This window comes from Lytechinus pictus, chromosome 2, assembly GCF_037042905.1.
Source record: "Lytechinus pictus isolate F3 Inbred chromosome 2, Lp3.0, whole genome shotgun sequence".
In the NCBI taxonomy this organism is placed as follows: Eukaryota; Metazoa; Echinodermata; class Echinoidea; order Temnopleuroida; family Toxopneustidae; genus Lytechinus; species Lytechinus pictus.
The window spans coordinates 10,836,963-10,858,350 of record NC_087246.1 but is presented as its reverse complement, the minus strand read 5'-3'; the positions used below and the strand labels follow the sequence as shown (position 1 = coordinate 10,858,350).

At 35.7% G+C, this 21,388-nt stretch overlaps 2 protein-coding genes across 2 annotated transcripts in view; one reads left to right on the top strand and one right to left on the bottom strand.

Moving 5' to 3' along the window:
- LOC129275658 (uncharacterized) overlaps window positions 1-21,388 on the top strand; it is an 83,280-nt gene that overhangs the window by 21,175 nt on the left and 40,717 nt on the right. The window lies entirely within an intron of this gene.
- LOC129254982 (uncharacterized) lies at window positions 8,935-20,630 on the bottom strand. The gene is made up of 8 exons (XM_064106171.1): window positions 20,592-20,630; window positions 19,187-19,321; window positions 14,704-14,874; window positions 12,608-12,767; window positions 11,938-12,022; window positions 11,238-11,391; window positions 10,281-10,434; window positions 8,935-10,027 (listed from the first exon to the last, which is right to left on the bottom strand). The coding sequence occupies exons 1-8, from the start codon at window positions 20,628-20,630 to the stop codon at window positions 9,900-9,902; spliced, it is 1,026 nt and encodes a 341-aa protein (XP_063962241.1). The 3' UTR covers window positions 8,935-9,899.

Genomic DNA, 21,388 nt, shown 5'->3' with positions numbered 1-21,388 from the left:
CTTTAAAATGTCAAAACTTCCTTATTTAACAACCGATTTCGATTAAATGCTAGTTTGATTTTCTTTATTTATCCAAATCAACATTTTTCTGGGGTGGACTTTAACCATCTATTTTTTGTGTAACCTCCCTGTTAAATACTTTAATATTATTCCATTTTGTATCTGTATTGTACGTAACGAAAGATCTTTGTTCATCCAATCGGGTGTGGGAGGGAAGTGCAAGTTCACCTACATACATGAACTCAGGCTACTTAGTTGGGTGAGAAGGGTCAATAAAATATTTTTAATAATTGTATTATTTTTATGGTTTCATTAATTGTACATACTATTGACAGTGCCAAAATAATATAGGAACTAGAGATGCTCGGCGGGTCGCGCGGCCGAGCACATGTATCCCCCGAACCCACCGCGTCATCCGTCATTGCGATAGAGCTCACACAGATATTTGACAAATAAATACATTTGTCATGGCGACAATGACCCTGCCCACATTTTGCCTGTGGGTACCAAATTTGATGACAATAATATGACGTAGCAGCATGACTCTGCAGAACCTAAAATATTGTCAAGTATCACCTGTTGGGGAATACAATTATAGAGTAATCTGGATATATTTTATAAATCTAACCCTAAGACCCCGACAAAATGATAGGCATCTTCGCTTCACCTTCTAATATTGCTTCTGTGTACCAAGCAGAAGTTACAGGTTTTGCCAAATTTTCCACAAAAATATGGCTACCATGGCAATTATGTCCCCACCCACTCCAAAATCATTAGGCGGCCTTCTTCACCATAATGGACCTTCATGACAAATCAGAAGATAATTGGAGAAGAAATGCAGCCAGTAGAGCACTCACAAGGAAATCTCTGCTATTTCCACTAAAACTCTTGTTACCATGGCAACGATGTCTCCACCCACACCAAAATCAATAGGCGGCTTTGCTTTACCATAATGGACCTTCATGCCACATTTGAAGATGATCAGAGAAGAAATCAGCTGGTAGAGTGCTCACAAGGACATCTCTGCTATTTCCACGAAAACTCGTTACCATGGCAACGATGTCTCCGCCCACACCAAAATCGATAGGTGGCTTCACTATACCACACTCAACCTTCATGCCACATTTGAAGATGATCGGAGAAGAAATGCAGCTGGTAGATCGCTCACAAGGACATCTCTGCTATTTCCACAAAAACTCTTGTTACCATGGCAACGATGTCTCCACCCACACCAAAATCGATAGGCTTCTTCGCTATACCAGACTTAACCTTCATGCCACATTTGAAGATGATCGGAGAAGAAATGCAGCTGGTAGAGCGCTCACAAGGAAATCTCTGCGGCGGACGCGGCGGCGGCGCGACGAGGCCAAATCCATAGTATTCTCCGAACTATTTTCGTGGGATACAATAATACATCTACAGAATGTGTGACGTAAATGGTACCAATGATGTTGAATAGGTAATACCTCAGTCACATACGGCGAGTCGAAAACAGCCGTTTTGACAGGTAGTTTGAATAAAAATAAAAAACGACCGTTTTGTATTTGCCGTATACGGCCGCCGTAGAGCAAACGTGACCGATGTATTAATGCTCTATTAAATAATCTGAATAGACTGGCAGTATTCATCGACGACTAGTTCTTGTCGCATACATTCGTAATTCCGAAGCTTCGATATGCCGAAGGTTCGTTAATCTGAAAACGAAATGAGGTTCGTAATTCCGAAGGTTCGTTAGTCCGAAAACGAAATGAGGTTCGTCATTCCGAAAGTTCGTTAATCCGAAAACGAAATGAGGTTCGTAATTCCGAAGGTTCGTTAATCCGAAAACGAAATGAGGTTCGTAATTCAGAAGGTTCGTTAGTCCAAAAACGAAATAAGGTTCGTTAATCCGAAAATTAAATAAGGTTTGTATTTCCGTAAATGAAATTAATTCATTTTGGTAACAAGAACGGTGTTGCCCTTACAATATAACATGATATTAAGCAATCATGAAATAACGAACGATGATACATGTGTGTGTTGTGGCGAAAGCATGTATTGCAATAAGAATAGGCGGCCGGATCAAGCATACGCTTAATTTTGATTTTATCTGAGCAATTGCTGCCCAAGCAAATGGTTTAAAGATGCAGGGGATTAAGTGTGTTGGTCGCGTGCGAGTAACCTCCAGATAATAGGATTTGTACTGGAGGGGATGTCATTTTTAATAAGAGTTGAGGTGAATGGGTACCCGGTAGGAAGAAATTAATTAAATGCCTTCCTTTGTGCGCCTAGGCAGCCCAGCTAAAGCCGGGGTAACTAGGGCCCGCTGGGAGAACAGTTTTCAGAACTAAAGTGGCTTCCCTTGGTAGATAATAACAATATCATTATTATTATTATGTCTTATTAGGCCTACATGAAATTTCCAAAGTTTGAGCTCGTGATTCGCTCGCAATATCTCACAAGGATGCCCTTTAAACAGTAATTAGGTCCATAATAAATTGACCAAAAAGCGAGCTTAACAACTTCAGATTTGATTTTTTTCCAAACCGCTTGCTCGCGAAAATAAAACCTGAATATATATCTTATCAATCAAATCCTATTAATGCATTCATCCCAACCCTTTCTCAACATATCTTTTCTCTCTTTTGCTGTCTATTAATGTGGTCATCTCTCTCTCTTTGATCCCCCATGGGTACCATTTTGCTTTTACCCATCCAATTCTTTTCTTTGTCTTCCACCCCCCCCCCCTAGTGAAATTTTGTAATGTTATCTTTCTAACCCGCTTTCACTCCATATCCTCAATCATTATATTTCTTCCTACTTTCCTCTTTCTCTCCTTTAGTTTATTTCTAATTCGTCTTGTGCCAATTTGTCCAATTGCCAACTCGTCTTCTATCATTTGGTCTACCATCAGTTCGTCCACTATCCATATGGTCTAACTGCCAATTCGTCCACTCACAATTTTGTCTAATAACCAGTTGGTCCAATAGCCATTTAGTCCATTTGGTCTAATTGGACTAAGTGTTAATTGTACAAAATGGATGAAAATGCAATGGTTGATGGATGGAATGGCATTAGACTAAATGAAAGTAGATCATGTGGTGAGTGGATGAGTTGGCAGTACAAATGGGCAAATTACCTCTCCCATTTCCATCCCCATCTTTTGTTAGTGTGTTGGTTTGTTCCTCTGCATATTTTTCAATTCACCTGTCCTACCACTGACTGTTTCTGGAACACCCCCCTCCCCACCCTCCCCTTGAAAAAAATTCATACACACAGCACACATTTACTTGTTTCAAGGCTATTTATTAAATACAATATATTTGGCAATTTGACAGTATATTACATGATTCATAATTTTTTCAAATTAAGAGTTATTTTAAATAATGAATTAGATTAACAAATATATAGTAGAAAAGTAGTATTACTATAAAGCAGAATCCAAACAATTTTTCCTAAATAACATAAAAATCTAATATATATACTGGTAACAATCACAACGCACTTGGCATGATTCAAAGTTATAAAATCTGAAAAAAACTATTCATGAGTAATCTATGGGTACACACTCTATCCCTTCAAGTACCTGAAAGACCTAAATGAAAGAGCGCCATCTGATGACTTTCTTCTCAGGGCACAGACGTCTGGATCTTGAAACTCACCATGATGGATATACGCAACTAAAATTGTTTTTTGATAATTCGAAAGTGATAACTTTGTTATTTGGGTGTATCACGGCATATATATTGCACTATCATGGTATAATCAATGCACTTAATGAAGTGGCATCTATCTCATACAACTGTAACACAGAGAGCTCTGGCCCACGCTTCACGTGCCAGAGCTCTCTGGGTTAATACAACTATTGAAAAGGGCATGATTAAAGAAGGAACATAATGATATAATATAGGATGCAAAGGAGAATATGTCATTACATTAATCTAAGGAGAGTTTTCAAAAAATAGTCAATCAGATAAATAATTTGGTGTCTGAGATGAGATAAGATTTTATCAAACTCTATCGAGAGACATATGAGCAATTGACAATTTTGAAATCTTATGAAGCATCAACACAAGATGGCGATATTTTAATTCAGGTGTTACATACAATTTATCTACTAGTACTTGCTGTATGGTTATATTCAAGAGTTCATGATTTGAAATCATGCCGCTCAACAGAAATCCAGTGTACTAGGTACTACCCAGTACCTACACCCCTTTTCCTGAGTTGCATATTATACATTGCACTACCGCAGTTCTACTTCACACACACAAATATGAATGCTACAGATGAAAAAAAAAAACGAACAACCACAGTAATAACATTACTGAGTGCACATGCTTACTGTCTCCCTAATTTCAGAAGCTATTCAGTAGGAATCAAAATAGTATCCGAAGTCAGTTTCACTGATACTGATGTACTATGTATTTCAAAAAGATGATTGGTACTTAAATAGACTGGCCCCATATTGCCTGGTCACTGTGAAGTGAGAAAAGGAGTGATGAATATAAAGGAGGTCCTTATTGAGACTAATTCTATAAAAGCATTGTTCTTAATCAATCTCTTGAAATCTAAATTGATTTATGCACTTTAATTCTCTATCTCATATATTCATTTTCTTTCACTCGTGTTGAAATTAACTGTTGATACAACAAATGAATATGAATCGTGTATCCTGTATTGCAATTAAACAATGATTTCCATACATAAAGAAATAGGTGTTAAGTCAAAACATGACAGAAGACCACTATATTACAGACTGCAAATTAATTATGTAATATAAAATATCACTTGTCCACAAGTTATTTATTTGTTAATTCATTCCCCCTCCAGTGATTGCATCATAATGAAATGGGGGAGGGGGGTTGGAGACAAAACATCATTCAAATGTATGAATGTATCGTGAATAAGCCAGTTCACGGTTAGCTCATGATCAACTTTTCTCAAATGACCTTTGTGATTTTTCATTAGGATAAGCACTATCATTTTCAAATGTAGATGTTGCGTAAGCTTTACCGGTATAGAGTATTCAAATTCTAAGAACAAAATGCATTGTATACTAGACCAGGTGACTAGAATAGTACATCAGGGATAAAGTTTGGAAATCTGTTTTATTGTCTGCCTTTGGCACATTTGACTATTGTTTAGGCTACTGTCAAATACCAGTGATTATGAAGGCTCTATTTATTACTCTTCAGCTTGGATGTGATAAATATTTTGAAAGGAATACATGAATAATCATCAAATCACAAATGCCTATGTCAGTGAATTTGAAAGCCACCTTCATGGTTGTCTCAAATGACCTTTTTCTGCTCGTGCGCAGTTTACAACCGTGAACAGGCTTATTGTGACAGATTGCCAAACAAAATGAAATCAAGAATAATACCCTGAATAGGCCCCCATAGACCTAGATCCTACCGTTATACACCCAACTGCATGCCTACTCACTGGTCCATGGGAATAAAAAAATACCCTGACTAGGCCCCCATAGAGCTAGATCACACGGTTATACACCCAACTGCATGCCCACTCACTGGTCCATGGGAATAAAAGAATACCCTGAATAGGCCCCCATAGAGCTAGATCATACGGTTATACACCACACTGCATGCCCACTCACTGGTCCATGGGAATAAAAGAATACCCTGAATATGCCCCCATAGAGCTAGATCATACGGTTATACACCCAACTGCATGCCAACTCACTGGTCCATGGGAATAAAAGAATACCCTGAATAGGCCCCCATAGAGCTAGATCATACGGTTATACACCCAACTGCATGCCAACTCACTGGTCCATGGGAATAAAAGAATACCCTGAATAGGCCCCCATAGAGCTAGATCATACGGTTATACACCCAACTGCATGCCAACTCACTGGTCCATGGGAATAAAAGAATACCCTGACTAGGCCCCCATAGAGCTAGATCACACGGTTATACACCCAACTGCATGCCAACTCACTGGTCCATGGGAATAAAAGAATACCCTGACTAGGCCCCCATAGAGCTAGATCACACGGTTATACACCCAACTGCATGCCAACTCACTGGTCCATGGGAATAAAAGAATACCCTGACTAGGCCCCCATAGAGCTAGATCACACGGTTATACACCCAACTGCATGCCAACTCACTGGTCCATGGGAATAAAATAATACCCTGAATAGGCCCCCATAGAGCTAGATCATACGGTTATACACCACACTGCATGCCCACTCACTGGTCCATGGGAATAAAAGAATACCGTGACTAGGCCCCCATAGAGCTAGATCATATAGTCCAGGATAGAAGGGGTCAAACCATGTTTTTTTATATATACAATGTTTTTTTATGGTTTCTTGTCAATTCGAGGGTGCCGATTCCGAATCTGAATGATGCCACTCGTGTAACCTTGAGCATTTTCTGCAAATTGGCAAAATCCAATATGGCCGCCAAAATATTCAAATTACCCATGAAAATCATAAAATTGTCCACACATTGGCTTTAAAGTACATGCAATTGTGCTGCCGGAGTGAAATAATATCTGAAAAAATGATTTTTGTCAAAATATTTATTTTCTTGATATCAAAATGGCCGCCATCATAGACCCCTGTACAATATGAATGGGGAAAATTAATTTTTACAAAATTGAGCACTGAAATGCAAGTAATTATGATCTATGAGTGAAGCAATGTCTGTAAACATGATTGCTAACGATATATATCATTTGTTATGTCAGTTATGTGATAAATCCTGTATTTTGATATTCAAAATGGCCTTCAAAAGCCCTAACACTATTATGTACAATGTGAATGGTGACACAAAAAAATCACAAGAGTGAGCACTAAAATGCATTTTGTTGAGATAAACGAGTGGAATACTGACTAAAAACATTATTGTTAACGAAATTTATTATTTAACATGCCATGTATGTGATAAACCCTGTATTTTGATATTTAATATGACCGCCAAAGGCCCTAACTATGATCTACGATGTGAGAGAGGACAAAAACAATCACAAGGTGAGCACTAAAACATATTTTTTTGTGGTAAATTAGTGGAATACTGTCTTCAAATATAATTTGCAACGAAATATATTATTCGGGTTTCATATTTGTGTTAAATATTGTATTTTGACTTTCAAAATGGCCGCCAAAAGAAATTGACTGTATTATGTACAATCGATCTGGGAAACCAATTTTCACATGAGTCAGCACCATAACATGCATATAATTGTGATTTAAGAGTAAAATATTGTCTGAAAACATAATTCCTAACAAGATATATCATTCATTCTGCCAGGTAGGTGATAAATAATGTATTTTGAAAGTCAAAATGGCCGCTACAGGCCCTAACGGTAGGCCTATTATGTACTTTGTGAATGGGAACATATGATTTTAACAGAATTTGGCTTTGCTTGACTAAATGGCGTTGCATGTATGAGTGAAATATCGTCTGAAAATATGATTTTTGTAACCAAATAGATCATTTCTTATGTTATTTAGGTGATAAATGCTATATTTAAATTTCAAAATGGCTGCAATATGTTTCTTTGTGGAAATTATATTTCCCCATTCAAATTTACATATTAAGATAAGGGACTATGGCGGCCATTTTTTCATTTTTAAAAGGCTGCATTCATCACCTTTATGACACAAGCTATGATATATTTCGTTAGAAATCATTGGGTTTAGACAATACTTAACACTTACATCAAAATTAAGCCATTTTCATAGTAAAAATTTTGTCAAAATTATCTGTCCCCAGTTACAATGTACATACTACTTTGGGCTATGGCAGCAATTTTGAATTTCAAAGTAAGGCCTTTATTACCTTCTCAACCATTATGTGATGTATTTAGTCAGAAATCATGTTCAATACCAAATTTTACCTATACATCACATAGTTACGTGCGTTTTTGGTTCTCATTCTGGTGATGATTAGTTTCCCTATACGCATGTTACAGAATTTGTAGGGGCTTGTGCGGCCGTTTTGAAAGTCAAAATACAGTATTTATCACCTATGGGAGAGGAAATTTTATATTTCATTTAAAAAATCACGTTTTCAAACAATATTTTCCTTATACAACAGAATTATATGGATTTCATAGTCAGGCAAATCCTAATTCTTTTAAAAGTATTTGTCCCCATTTACATTGTAGATAATACTGTAAGGGCCCATAGGGGCCATTTTGAATTTTACAATACAGCATTTATCTCATGCATGAAAAATGAAATGATATGTTTCGCCAGAAATCATGTGTTTAGACAATATTTCACTCGTATAGATTACAATTACATTCATTTTATTGTTTTTACTCTTGTGAAAATAAGTTTCTTCATTCGCTTTGTTCATAATACAGATAGGGCCTATGGCAGCCATTTTGAATGTCAACATGCAGCATAATTACCGAAATTGCAAGGGAAATGATATGTTTCGTTAGAAATCCTTGTTGTCAGACAGTGTTACACCAATATTTCGCAGTTATTGGCATTTTAAAGTCAAACAAATTCAAAGGTTGTGAAAATTATTTGTCCCCTTTTATATATTGTACACAGTATAAGGGGTCTATGACAGCCATTTTGAATATCATAATACAGCATTTATCACATTAGATAGTATACAAATGACATAGTTTTGTTAATAGTCATGTTTTCAGACAGTAGTCCACTCGCAGGTCACAATCACATGCAATAATAGTGCTCTTGTTTGAAAAAAATATTTTCCCCATTCATATTCTACATAATAAAGTATACAGGGGTTATGGCGGCCATTTTGAATATCAATGAAATAAATATTTTGTCAAATATCGCTTTTCCAATTGGTATTTCACTTCTGCACAACAACTACATGCATTTTATAGCTAATGTGTTGGCAATTTTATGATTTTCATGGGTATTTTGGCGGCCATATTGGATTTTGCCAATTTGCGGAAAATGCTCAAGGTTACAAGAGTGGCATCATTCAGATTCGGAATCAGCACCCTCGAATTGACAAAAAACCATCAAAAAACATTGTATATCTAAAAAAACAAGGTTCGACCCCTTGTCTATGGGGCCTATCCTGGACTAATATGGTTATACACCCAACTGCCAACTTACTGGTCCATATACAACATCTTTGGGAATAAAAGACTAGCTTTACAAGTTCGGGTATTGGGAATGTACATGGCTACTATACTTCTCACTTATGTAGTAAAATGACCTACACTATGGTAAATTAAGGAATAAAACCAATTTATTTAGTCAAGAAATAACAGATGTAGTTTTGTTATATGCACTTCAATTGAAGAAGAGCTTAGTGCATGGGAAAAAAGGGGTGGAATAAATAGAAAAGAAATCTGGCAAAGTTATTATGCACAGACAGTCATAAGATTGATACTGTAATCACTAATAGACGAATTTTAAATCCATATGATATAATTATTCTCACGATGCAAATCAATGTAAACCATCAAACCACCATCAAAGCCATCTGCAAAACTATAACAGCAAGGCAATGCAAAAACTATAAGACCTAACTCCATAAGAGAGCATTGTAAAAGACTTGCAATCAATGCAATTAAAATGTAATTCCTATAATTAATCATGAGCATTGCAATTAATCAAACTTTGCAATTGCTAGCCTATATCTTGCAGCAGAAAGAAAACATTGATTGACTATAGTTGCTACTGATCCTCTAATTGCAATTTTACACATATGCAATAGATATGTGGAAGAAAAAGCTATCAACCCATTGGAAGACTACTTGTGAATTTTAAGACCTAAAATTGATTTGAAATTGGTTGCAAGTTTCTTGCAACTAACCCCAGAGTTGATCAAAGTCTGTTTCCCAAGCTGTCAGACACATATGACAATGCCTCTCCATGTCAGAAGGGCCAATTCCATTGGTAGATCTAATGCTCACTCAGACAGTCTTCTCTGGGTCTTATGACTGATCTAGAACCTTGAAATGTCTCTGCCGAATAGAAGAGTCTTGGTCCAATCAACAGGGACCTGCATACGAAGCCGCCAGCTGCCAAGACGTGTCAGGTATGCTGATCGCCACAAAAGCCATGAACTAAATCCTGATTAAAGAAGAGAAATTGGGGAAATTAAAGTCTGACTCTTAATGTGTCCATCTCCATCAAGGTGTTAATTGTCTCTTCAATTCGCAGTACATCTTGGGAAATTTACTTGATTCAGCACATACTGAGCTTTTAAGAAAACAAGAAGATGGAAAGAATATGAATTTCTGATTACAATTAGGGGCATTTTAAATTGATTTCCCCTCAAGGTTTCATTCTTCTTTTAGGACATGATTCAATCAGTGCAGCTTACCTTGTGTCTTGAGGGCAGGTGTCTCAGTCAGGGCCTTGTAATCTCCTAAATAGGCCAACATTCCAAAGCCTTTGTAGACATAAGGAGGGATGTCTTCAACAGGTCCGGGGTGGGCCAACAGATTAGCTAGGTAACGACCTTGCTTTTCTGCCACCTGGAAATAGAATCAGGACCATGGTAAGCTACTATAAGCTTCAATAGGCTCATGGGGAGACAGTGTAGACAGGCAATCCTCCAGTCATGATCATGACTGTCGATTACACCAGATTTCAAGAATGCTCTTGGTGTCATGATTGGGTTGACAGTAAGAATCTGACTGATAAACTGAGCTCCATTAATAATTATTACCATAAAAATGCCTCTGGAGATATAACTATGCAACACTAAAACAATTGTTGAAACCATATTCTGCTGCTCTATTATCATTGATACAAATCATGGTAAGCTGACATCACCAGCAAGATAATAAACAATCAAAATTGCCGAAGGTAATAAGTCTATCTTTTCAAAGGCTTCAAGCAAAGATGGCTCATACATGTACATGAAGATATGGAGGGTCACATATGATGTCACAATCTTTTATTGACAGAAACTATTTGCAACATGAACACAGAATGTACAGGGTGCACGTATTTAAGGTGATATGAGCCATTATTGTTGGCAGCATACAAAGAGTTGCAATTGATCCAGTTAATAACAATTAAGAAAACCAGCAATGTCAACATCTAGACTGCATTTTTGTTCAAGATGTTTTCTACGTATAGTCACTGTTGTCTTGACAATCCAGTGTGCTCCTCTTGGTTTACAAAGGACACTGTGCACCTTTCTTGTAGGAAATATCATGACAAAGATGGAATTCTATATAGTTGAGGTTGATCAGATCAATCGCAACTCTTTGTAAGACGGAATCCAGGTATTTCCAACCAGGCTCTCAATATACATTTTGTATATACTCACCTGGCCTGTGCATGGAAGAGGATTGCCTACTATATCAGCACAGTCTCCTAATGCATAGACACTGCTGTCATCTACTATTGCTATTCTTAACCTCTCATCCGTTACTAACTGACCTTGTGCATTCTTCGGAAGATCAAGGGATTCTGTGAAGGGTCTTTGAAGAGAACACAAAAGGTTATTGCATGTACAAAAAAGATTATTATCTGTTGCATTCTCAACTGTTCAAAATTAAAAGAACACAATTCAAATGTTGATCCTAGAATTTATCACACACACCCACACAAAAAAATAGCTGAAAGTGTCTAAAATTGCAATACGGAATTAATAGTGAATAGCTGAACCAATCTCACATTCAATTCTCTAAAACTTTTTTTATTGTTCTTGTTTTCTTCCAGTGACAATACATTCTAAAAGTCTCTGTTTGTAAAATATCTTAGGTAACACTTTTTGGCTTTAGTCTTTTTCTGAGTTCATATTCAATCACAACTTGAATCTGAAAAACATGCTCATAATGTTCCCTCACTTTGCCACTCTATTCTATCTCTAATTTCCATCCTCAAAGAAATACTATGAAATTCTGAATTTGGCACTTCATTTGCTTTGAGGTCCATTAATACAAACAGCATGCATCTCCCGAGACTCATCAGCTGAAAAAGTTAATGAATGTAGGCATTGCATGCACATTTATCTATATACTGACCGTGGAGCAAGACCAGTTGACCATACCACTAGACCACAAGGAAGAAATCTACCATCAGACAAGGTCACGCCATCAGCTTCCACTTCTTTAATGAAAGATAATCAAATAAAAAATAAATTTCTCTGTAAGCTTTATTGCATGAAACTCTTACTTACGTCCTTTGCGTTCTTCATGGAGAGAACTATTAAGCTTGATGAAAATAAAATTTTGGAAGTAAAATACAATGCTCCTTATTGTTATCAAGAAATATAACTTTTATAAATAATTTGTTCTTCCTGATGTTTGGATTATAAACTTTCTGGTATCTCTATAATAAAAGCAAAACACTTCATTTATTTCAATATATGTGAATGTGTATAATCCCAAATCTAATGACCCATTGAGTTATTTCACATATGGTACTGAATTGCCACGAACAATAACACCAAACTTGAAATCACCCACTATGTTGCAATAATAATCAAATAAGATCAAAGAGACTCATCATCCGAAGACGAATCATACGTTTTTGCATCTTGATATAGAAAAGAAGCTTGATGTCACTGTTGTTCATTACCATAGTAACTGGTTCTAAACGATAGCCCCTCTTGGAATTTGGAATTTATGCATGCTTAATAACTAAACTGTGATGAAGGACAGTTAAATCATCACATTTCTCTATATGACTTACTATTGACATTGGCCTGTAATAATTCCATCTGTTTCCTAGCTTTTATCTTCTTGACGGCATACTGCTGTAGCTTCTGATTGAAAGCACCCAGTACCTTCCGACCTTCTATTAGGGAAACCTGGACCAACTTCTGTTCTTCCTTGTAAAGTCTGGAAACATCCTGGACAAAATATAAAAAAATACAAACTTGTGTATAATGCCAGTACCCTGCAAACGATAGTCCACTCTTACCATCTTTTGTCTGTTAGTTTGTGTTTTGATTTGTAATTCATGATTGCTATTCCAGTTTAAGACTAGGAATTTTATTAAACATTTGGTATTAAGCATTTTGAAGTAATATTATAGAATGCAACTTGAGAGATCGATAGACTGCTGATTCAGCATGGTATTACATTTTATGCATTCACATTTTACTCAGCAACACGCCCCTAAAGACAAGCTGGTCTATTCACCAGCTTTTTATGAAAATGTTGCTACACCTACATTGTGATTTGTCTTAACATATACCAAGGAACTTAATGTCAAACAATTGTTCTTTCCAGTATCTCTATTATAGTCAACAATTTTATATGTACATATTCATGTATCAGCACATGCAGTGCATCCCACAAAAAATCGAACCCTTTTTCAGAGATAGATTTTACAATTATTACATATCATGTTTTTACTATACATTTGATACTCATGGCAAGATTGGGATCTCATCTCTAATTTGAAACCTGCAGCTTAGCAAATCGTTCACTCATGGCAGATAACAAACAATAAAAATTGAGACATATCAGATACAATTTGCACAGAAACTCACGCGTGCATCTGAATATCTTATTTCAAGGATCAGTGAGAGAATCTTAACAAAGAATGCAAAAGATATGCTAATGAGCCAGTCGTTGAATAAGCACAATCGTCGTATCAAAAACCAATTTTGTCTTAGTTTTCTGCACAACCTGGTTCTGACATGAAAATTTCGAACTCGTCTTGCTCATCAATGCGTGAAGTGTTTGTCTCATATCAGGTATCGAAATAAAGAAGAATAATTGAATTATATGATTATGTAAATGAAATATCATAAATCGTTTGCTTTGAAGAATAAAGACATGGGAATCCCAGTTTCCTTTTTCTGGGACAGTGCGTCCCAGAAAAAGGAAACTGGGATTATTAATAAATGCTTCATGTGTATTTTCATCTTTCAATCATATCTTTACTATTTTGTGATTCTAAACATGTACAATTTTACAAACCCACCCAATCCCCATCCTTGATGCCTTTAATAAGTTTGGGGCTCAAAAATCACCTCCACACCCCACTGCCTACCAATAGACATTGCCTCTTCCACCTCCTCCAAAACCTTACCCCTCAGTGAATTCATTTAACACATTACACCAGAGTCTACCATTCAACAAATTCAAATAATCCCCTCTTACTCCTGCCACAATAAATTTAATTTGTAAATACTGTTTTGATTTTTCTTTTCCGTTAAACTTCACTGCATGCTTTCGTTTTGTTGCATGCTTGTTTCTTTTTATTATTTTCATTATTACTTTTTTATTATACGTGTTCTTATCTTTATGTGTCAAGCCCCGAAGAAGACCATTTATGCAGTAAAACAAAGTGGCTTAGCACAGGGGCCGCGAAACAATTCTGAAAGTGGGGGGGGGGGGCTGACCATGCAAAAAATCACAATCAGAGGGTCACTTTTGCGTCTTGTATACGATTTGGAAAAAAAGTGGGGGAGGGGCGGCTGGCTAAACCCCCAGCACCCCCCCCCTGGTTCCGCGGCCTCGGCTGCAATAAAGGTGAGTGAACTTACTTGCTACGTCCTGCTGCCTTGTTTTTCATCATATTATACAAAAAAATATATTTGAATTATTGATCAGTTGTCTAGCTATACTTAATTTAACTTTTTTGTGTGTTTTCTCCTTATGGGGTCAAATGGCAATCAATGAGAATGCATAATATGTTGAATGCATTCCTTATACCCTTTTAATTATGATACGTAGTTTCAATGGAATAAATTCATATTCAAGGGAGGAGCTGCCCCCTAAGCTTCACCATTATAATGTAGTTAAAGTGGCAGTGCCCCCTGAAGGCAAACATACCTCTCTAACGAAGTCATGGAGCTCTGCACCAAACTCAACTCCAGTTGGTCCACCACCAACAATAACAATGTGAAGAAGTCGTCTCTTATCCTGTTCTGTCATGTTTGGATGGAGTGCCAATTCAAAGTTACTGAGAATACAATTCCTGATGGCCCTAGCATCAGCAACTTCCTGCAATGGAATGGATACAAAGTAGAAAAAACAAGTCTTTCATGTTTTATAAGCTTTTTGAAGGGTGTGCCATCAATGCTTGCAGAAAACAAGTGGAACGCCTCTGGCAGTCTCGCCTGCATTACGCGATTTAATATAGCAGCAGTGCTAACTTTGAAAACATTCACAAAAACACCATTCATATAATGACATAATACCACGTTCATTGACCATAAATGACATTTGAACGGAGACTTAAGACTTGTCAACTACATCCATGTCCACATTTCATTCACTCTATCCATAAACTTTCAGAGTTATAATGGCAATTCAACAATTACCCCAACACGGCCAAAGTTCATTGACCTTAAATGACCATTGACCATGGTCATGTGACCTGAAACTCGCACAGGATATTCAGTGGTACTTGATTAACCTAATGTCAAAGTTTCATGAACTAGATCCATAAATTTTCAAAGTTATGATGGTAATTCAACAAATACCCCCAACTTTGCCAAAGTTCATTGACCCTAAATGACCTTTGACCTTGGTCATGTGACCTGAAACTCAGGCAGGATGTTCACTAATACTTGATTAATCTTATGTCCAAGTTTCATGAACTAGATCCATAAATTTACAATGTTATGATAGTAATTCAACAAATACTAGTCCAGGATAGAAGTGGCATAACCTTGTTTTTTCATATATACAATATTTTTTGATGGTTTTTTGTCAATTCGAGGGTGCTGATTACGAATCTGATTGATTCCACTCGTGTAACCTTGAGCATTTTCCGCAGATTGGCAAAATCCAATATGGCCGCCAAAATATGCATATTACCCATGAAAATCATAAAATTGCCAGCAAATTGGCTATAAAATGTATGTAATTGTGTTGCAGGAGTGAAATACTCTCTGAAAAAACATTTTTTGACAAAATATTTATTTCTTGATATTCAAAATGGCCACCACGGACCTCTGTATACCCTATTATGTACAATATGAATTGGGAAAATTAATTTTTCACAAAAATGATCACTAAACTGCAAGCTATGGACGAAGTAATATATAAAAATCATCAATGCTAACATGATATCAGTTACTATGTCATGTATGGAAAAAATGTTGTATTTAATATTCAAAATAGCTGCCACTGGCCCATATAGTATTATTTTCTTCGGCAAAGGGGCCAACTAAAATCGCAAGAGTGAGCACTAAAATGCATATTATTAAGAGAAACGAGTGGAATACTGACTAAAAACACAATTGCTAACGAAATATATCATTCAATATGCCATGCATATGATAAATGCTGTATTTTGATATTCAAAGTGGCCGCCAAAGGCCCTAACAGCATTATGTACAATGAAAAAGAGGACCAAAGAAATCACAAGAGTGAGCACTGAAATGCATTTATTTGTGATGAATAAATGGGATACTGTTTAAAAAACATAATTTTTAACGAAATATCATTCAGGTTTAAAGTTTGTGTTTAATACTGTATTTTGACTTTCAAAATGGCCGCCATAGACATTGATTGTATTACGTACAATGCGAACTAGGAAATAAATTTTCACACGAGTGAGCACCATAAATGCACGTAATTGTGATTTATGAATAAAATATTGTCTGAAAGCATAATTTCTAACAAGATATATCAGTTCTTCTGCCAGGTAGGTGATAAATACTGTATTTTGAAAGTAAAATGGCCGCTACAGGCCCCAACAGTATTATGTGCAATGCGAATGGGGACAAATGATTTTAACTAATTTTGGCTTTGCTTGACTAAATGGCGTTGTATGAGTAAAATATTGTCTGAAAACATGATTACTAACGAAATATATCATATCATCTCAAATTTAGGTCGTAAATGTTATATTACAAAATTCAAAATGGCCGCCATATGCCCTTTTGTGAAAATTATCTGTCCTCATTCAAATTGTACATAATACAATAAGGGTCCATGGCGGCCATTTTTCCATTTCAGAATGCAGCATTTATCCAGATATGATACACCTCGTTAGGAACCATGGTTTTGGTAATATTTCACTCTTACATCACAATTATATGCAATACTTATAGTCAAGCAAAGCCAAATTCTGTCAAAATTATATGTCCCAAATTACAATGTACATAATACTTTTAGGACCTATGGCATCCATTTTGAATTTCAAAGTACAGCATTTATTACCTCCATGACCAATATTTGATGTATTTATTTAGAAATCATGTTTAAGACAATATTTTTACTCATACATCACAGTTACATGCATTTTATGATTCTCACTCTTGTAAAAAGTAGATTCCCTATACGCATGTAACATAATTTAGTTAGGGCTTGTATCAGCTATTTTGAATGTCAAAATACAGTATTTATCACTAACATGGCAGAAGAAATGCTATATTTCATAAAAATCATGTTTTCAAATAATGTTTTATCATACAACATGATTTTATGGATTTCATAGTCAAGTAAATCCAAATTCTTACAAAAATTACATGTCCCCATTTACATTGTAGATAATACTGTTATGGCCTATATGGGCCATTTTGAATTTCACGATACACCATTTATCTCATGCATGGCAAGAAGTGATATGTCTCGATAGAAAACATGTTTTCAGACATTATTTTACTCGGTGATCACAATTACATGCCTTTTACTCTTGTGAAAATTAATTTCTCCAAGAGCATTGTACATAATGTATAATAGGCCTATGGCGGCCATTTTGAATGTCAAAATACAGCATTTATCACATAAATTGAATATATATTTCGTTAAAAATTGTGTTTTTAGCCAGTATTCCACTCGCTTATCTTAATACTACAGTAATATGCATTTTAGTACTCACTCTAGTTCTTTTGTCCCAATTAACATTGTACATAATACTGTCAGGGCAATTGGTTGCTTTTTGAGTATTAAAATGCTACATACATGACATAACAAATGATATAATTCGTTAGAAATCATGTTTTCATCCATTATTTCAATGAAAATCACAATTACTTGCATTTAGTGCTCACTTGTCTTTTGTAAAATTTAGTTTTCCCCATTCATATTGTACATAATATAGAATACAGGGATCTATGGTGGCCATTTTGAATATCTAGATAATAATTTTTTGTCAAAAATCGTTTTTTCAGAGAGTATTTCACTCCTGCAACACAAATACATACATTTTATAACAAATGTGCGGGCAATTTTATGATTTTCATGGGTAATTTGCATATTTTGGTGGCCATATTGGCTTTTGCCAATTTGCGGAAAATGCTCGAGGTTACACGAGTGGCATCATTCAGATTCGTAATCAGCACCCTCGAATTGACAAGAAACCATAAAAAATATTGTATATATGAAAAAACAAGGTTTGGTCAATTTTCTATGGGGCCTATCCTGGACTATACCCCTAACTTGACCAAAGTTCATTTACCCTAAATGACCTTTGACCTTGGTCATGTGACCTGAAACTGAAGCAGGATGTTTACTAATACTTGATTAACCTTATGCCAAAAATTGAATGAACTAGGTCCATATACTTTCTAAGTTATGATGACATTTCAAAAGCTTAACCTTAGGTTAAGATTTGATGTTGACGCCGCCGCCGTCGGAAAAGCGGCGCCTATAGTCTCGCTCTGCTATGCAGGCGAGACAAAAAAGCACGTTCGGAAGTGGTCAATGTAAATCATAATTTTATTATTGTACCTCTGTTAATCTATAAAACTATAGATTTTTTTCTTCAAAATTTTCCAACTTCAAAAAGCATATGTTGTTGTACATTTGGTCCATTGACATGCCAGTTTAACTGAGTGGCAAATTCTTTTTATTCTTATTGTTTACTTGTTGCTTCCTTTTGCACCAACTACATAAATACTGAAAATTTATTAATAGAAATGATATCTTTTTCCATATTTGGGTAGAGGTTTTATATAAAAAGGGATTTGTAAGAGCTTAAAAACACAAAGTACTAACAGGGCCCTGGAACCTTTTTTTTCAGGGGGTGCTGATGTAAATTCAAAAAGAAAAAAAAGTGTCACTACAGAGAATGGAGGCCATTTTGGTCCTGAGAAATTTGACAAACAAAAAAAAGGTTTCAATCAAAAGTGTAGGTCATTTTGGTTACATTTCTCCACCTTGCCACACCTACAAGAATTTCAGTGGGTTATTCAGCACCCCCAGCACCACGGCTTCCCAGGGCCATGGAATGTAACTATTATTATCATTATTAAAAGGGAAAAATACACAAATATTATTTTGATATAAATTTGATATTATAATACAAAATTCCAATTATAGAACACTCTCAGTTTAGTACACTACCATTGACATATATTACCTTTAGAAAGAAGGCATGTTCAGACACTCCTGGGACCCCAAAGGTATTACTGATAGCCCCTACACCAATGACAAGCTTATCATAACTCAGATCATAACGAGAACTGTAATCCACAGCACTTTGACAAGTAAGAATCTGTCAAGAACGAAAATTGAAAAAAACATCAGTTATGATTTGGATGGTTATTTAATTTAATTGAGATATTCATGTTTATGAGCAGGCTACCACCCTGAACCAACAATAAAGCCCAGATGAATGCCCTGCCCTGACAAAGGCAGGATGAAACAAGAGTGTCGCTAAGCCTACAACTACCATATCCACATTTAACATAAAACTCACCGATAATTTGACAATTATTTTACAAAATCTAAATCGTTACCTAAAATTACATTTGACCTTTATCTAGTGACCTGAAATAACATTCACACATTGCCGATACCTTTACAATATTTCAAGATGATTTTGAAATTATGAGTCTCTAATACATTGAAATTCGAATTAATGGCTACCAAGAATAATAATTTACATGAGCATACTATAAGCTTAAGTTGCTGGAACAATGTCAAAGGTCATTTCAAATCAAAATATTTTGTTCATTACTAAATATTAAAAACAAAATAAAACTGAACTTGTGGGGTGGTTATTTAATATTATGAACGATATTAATTAAATAGCATATTTCCAATTCAATGTCAAATGTCCATGGAGGTCTATAAACTTCGGTGTTAATTTTTTGTGTAATTTTGACAAAATCAGTATTTTATCAAAATTTGTTTTCGTATTATATTTTTGCCACACTTTCATCAGTAAATGGACATAATTATTTACATTCATTTAATGGAGTAATAGAAAAGAGGAAATGTTTGATATCAGCGCCACACAGTCAGTACTTTTGGTACGTTAAATTGCATAATGCAGGCGAAACTGCCAGGAGCATTCCCCTTGTTATGATAATAATAAAAAGTGGTGATTTATTAATAATTAATGGGAAAACCCCTCCATTCTTCGATTCTTTTCTAACTTTGTCCCACTTATCAGACTTGGTAAGAAAATAACATAATTAATTTTTATTATAGAGAAATATTGCCACGCCATGTGCCATGATCGACCCTATACCATGTGTCGTTTGTGCACCCATTCTAGAGTCCACACGTTGTTTTGTTTTCATCTTCAAGATGAAAGTATGAAAGTAAGAAAGTATACTTCATAATTCATTATTATTTTAGTATTCATACTTTTAATCCCATTACCATGGATGTTCTCTATTGTTCTGTCCAATTATATATATATAGTGAGGAAGGTTTCATTAATCAATAGGCCTACTGCTATCTCTTTATTTCATTCTATAGTAGAGGAGACTGTGGCTGCCAACCATGAGAACAGAGCCAAGATCGAGGAGAATTACCATGGCCTGAATGGACGTTATCATGAGGAATAACGTCATTTAAATGTTCCTAAATCATCTTAATAAACAACAAATATACTATCCGCTTTTCATACGGTAAAACAAAATCGTAATTTGAATGATGATTCCATTATTCCAGTGAAAATAAGGCAAATGACGATTTTTTGGCACGTGTGAAACCATGGTGAAACCAAACTAGAGTCACCAACGCTAATCACAATCATGAATTACTCCGGAGGTGAATTCCAGTTAAGTTCCTCTCAAATCAGGTAAGAATTTTCCTTGTGAAAGGTCCGATGTTTCTAAAGGCGAATTGCAATAATCATGATTCACGTGTGAAAATGTCCTATATCAGATACTTTAGACAGGGAACGCCTTTTCAATGGTTTGTGCATGGGCAATTTAATGTAAGACATTGCACATTTCCACTTCAAAGATCATAAAGACAATGCACAGTCAAGACCTTACCATTTTCGAAATAATAATTTGTGCCACCCCAAACCCAGTACGAACTATTGCAAACGCACAGTTTTCTATAGACTGATAGGGGGACTTAAGATAAGGTGATATCTCCTTGGTTTAACAGTATCCCAGATAATATTCGTAATTGTATGACCTTAAATTCAGTGTTGTCACATTATTTTGAGACCTTGATTTTTTTCTGGGGGAGGGGTGCTTGGTTGGGAGTAAGCAAACTGATTTTTTTTTTTTTGTTTTTTGTTCTTCTCTTTCTTTATTTCTTTATTTTCTACCTTTTCTTTTCTTTCTTCCTTTCCCTTTTTTTGTCTCTCTTTTCT

Bases quoted from the DNA above. Each gene is read 5' to 3' on its own strand.
- LOC129254982 (XM_064106171.1), bottom strand. From the start codon at position 20,630: ATGACGTTATTCCTCATGATAACGTCCATTCAGGCCATG. The intron at 14,875-19,186 runs GTAATATATGTC...ATTCCATTGCAG, and splicing joins AACATGCCTTCTTTCTAAAG to GAAGTTGCTGATGCTAGGGC. The intron at 12,023-12,607 runs GTAAGTCATATA...CTTTCATTAAAG, and splicing joins ATTACAGGCCAATGTCAATA to AAGTGGAAGCTGATGGCGTG.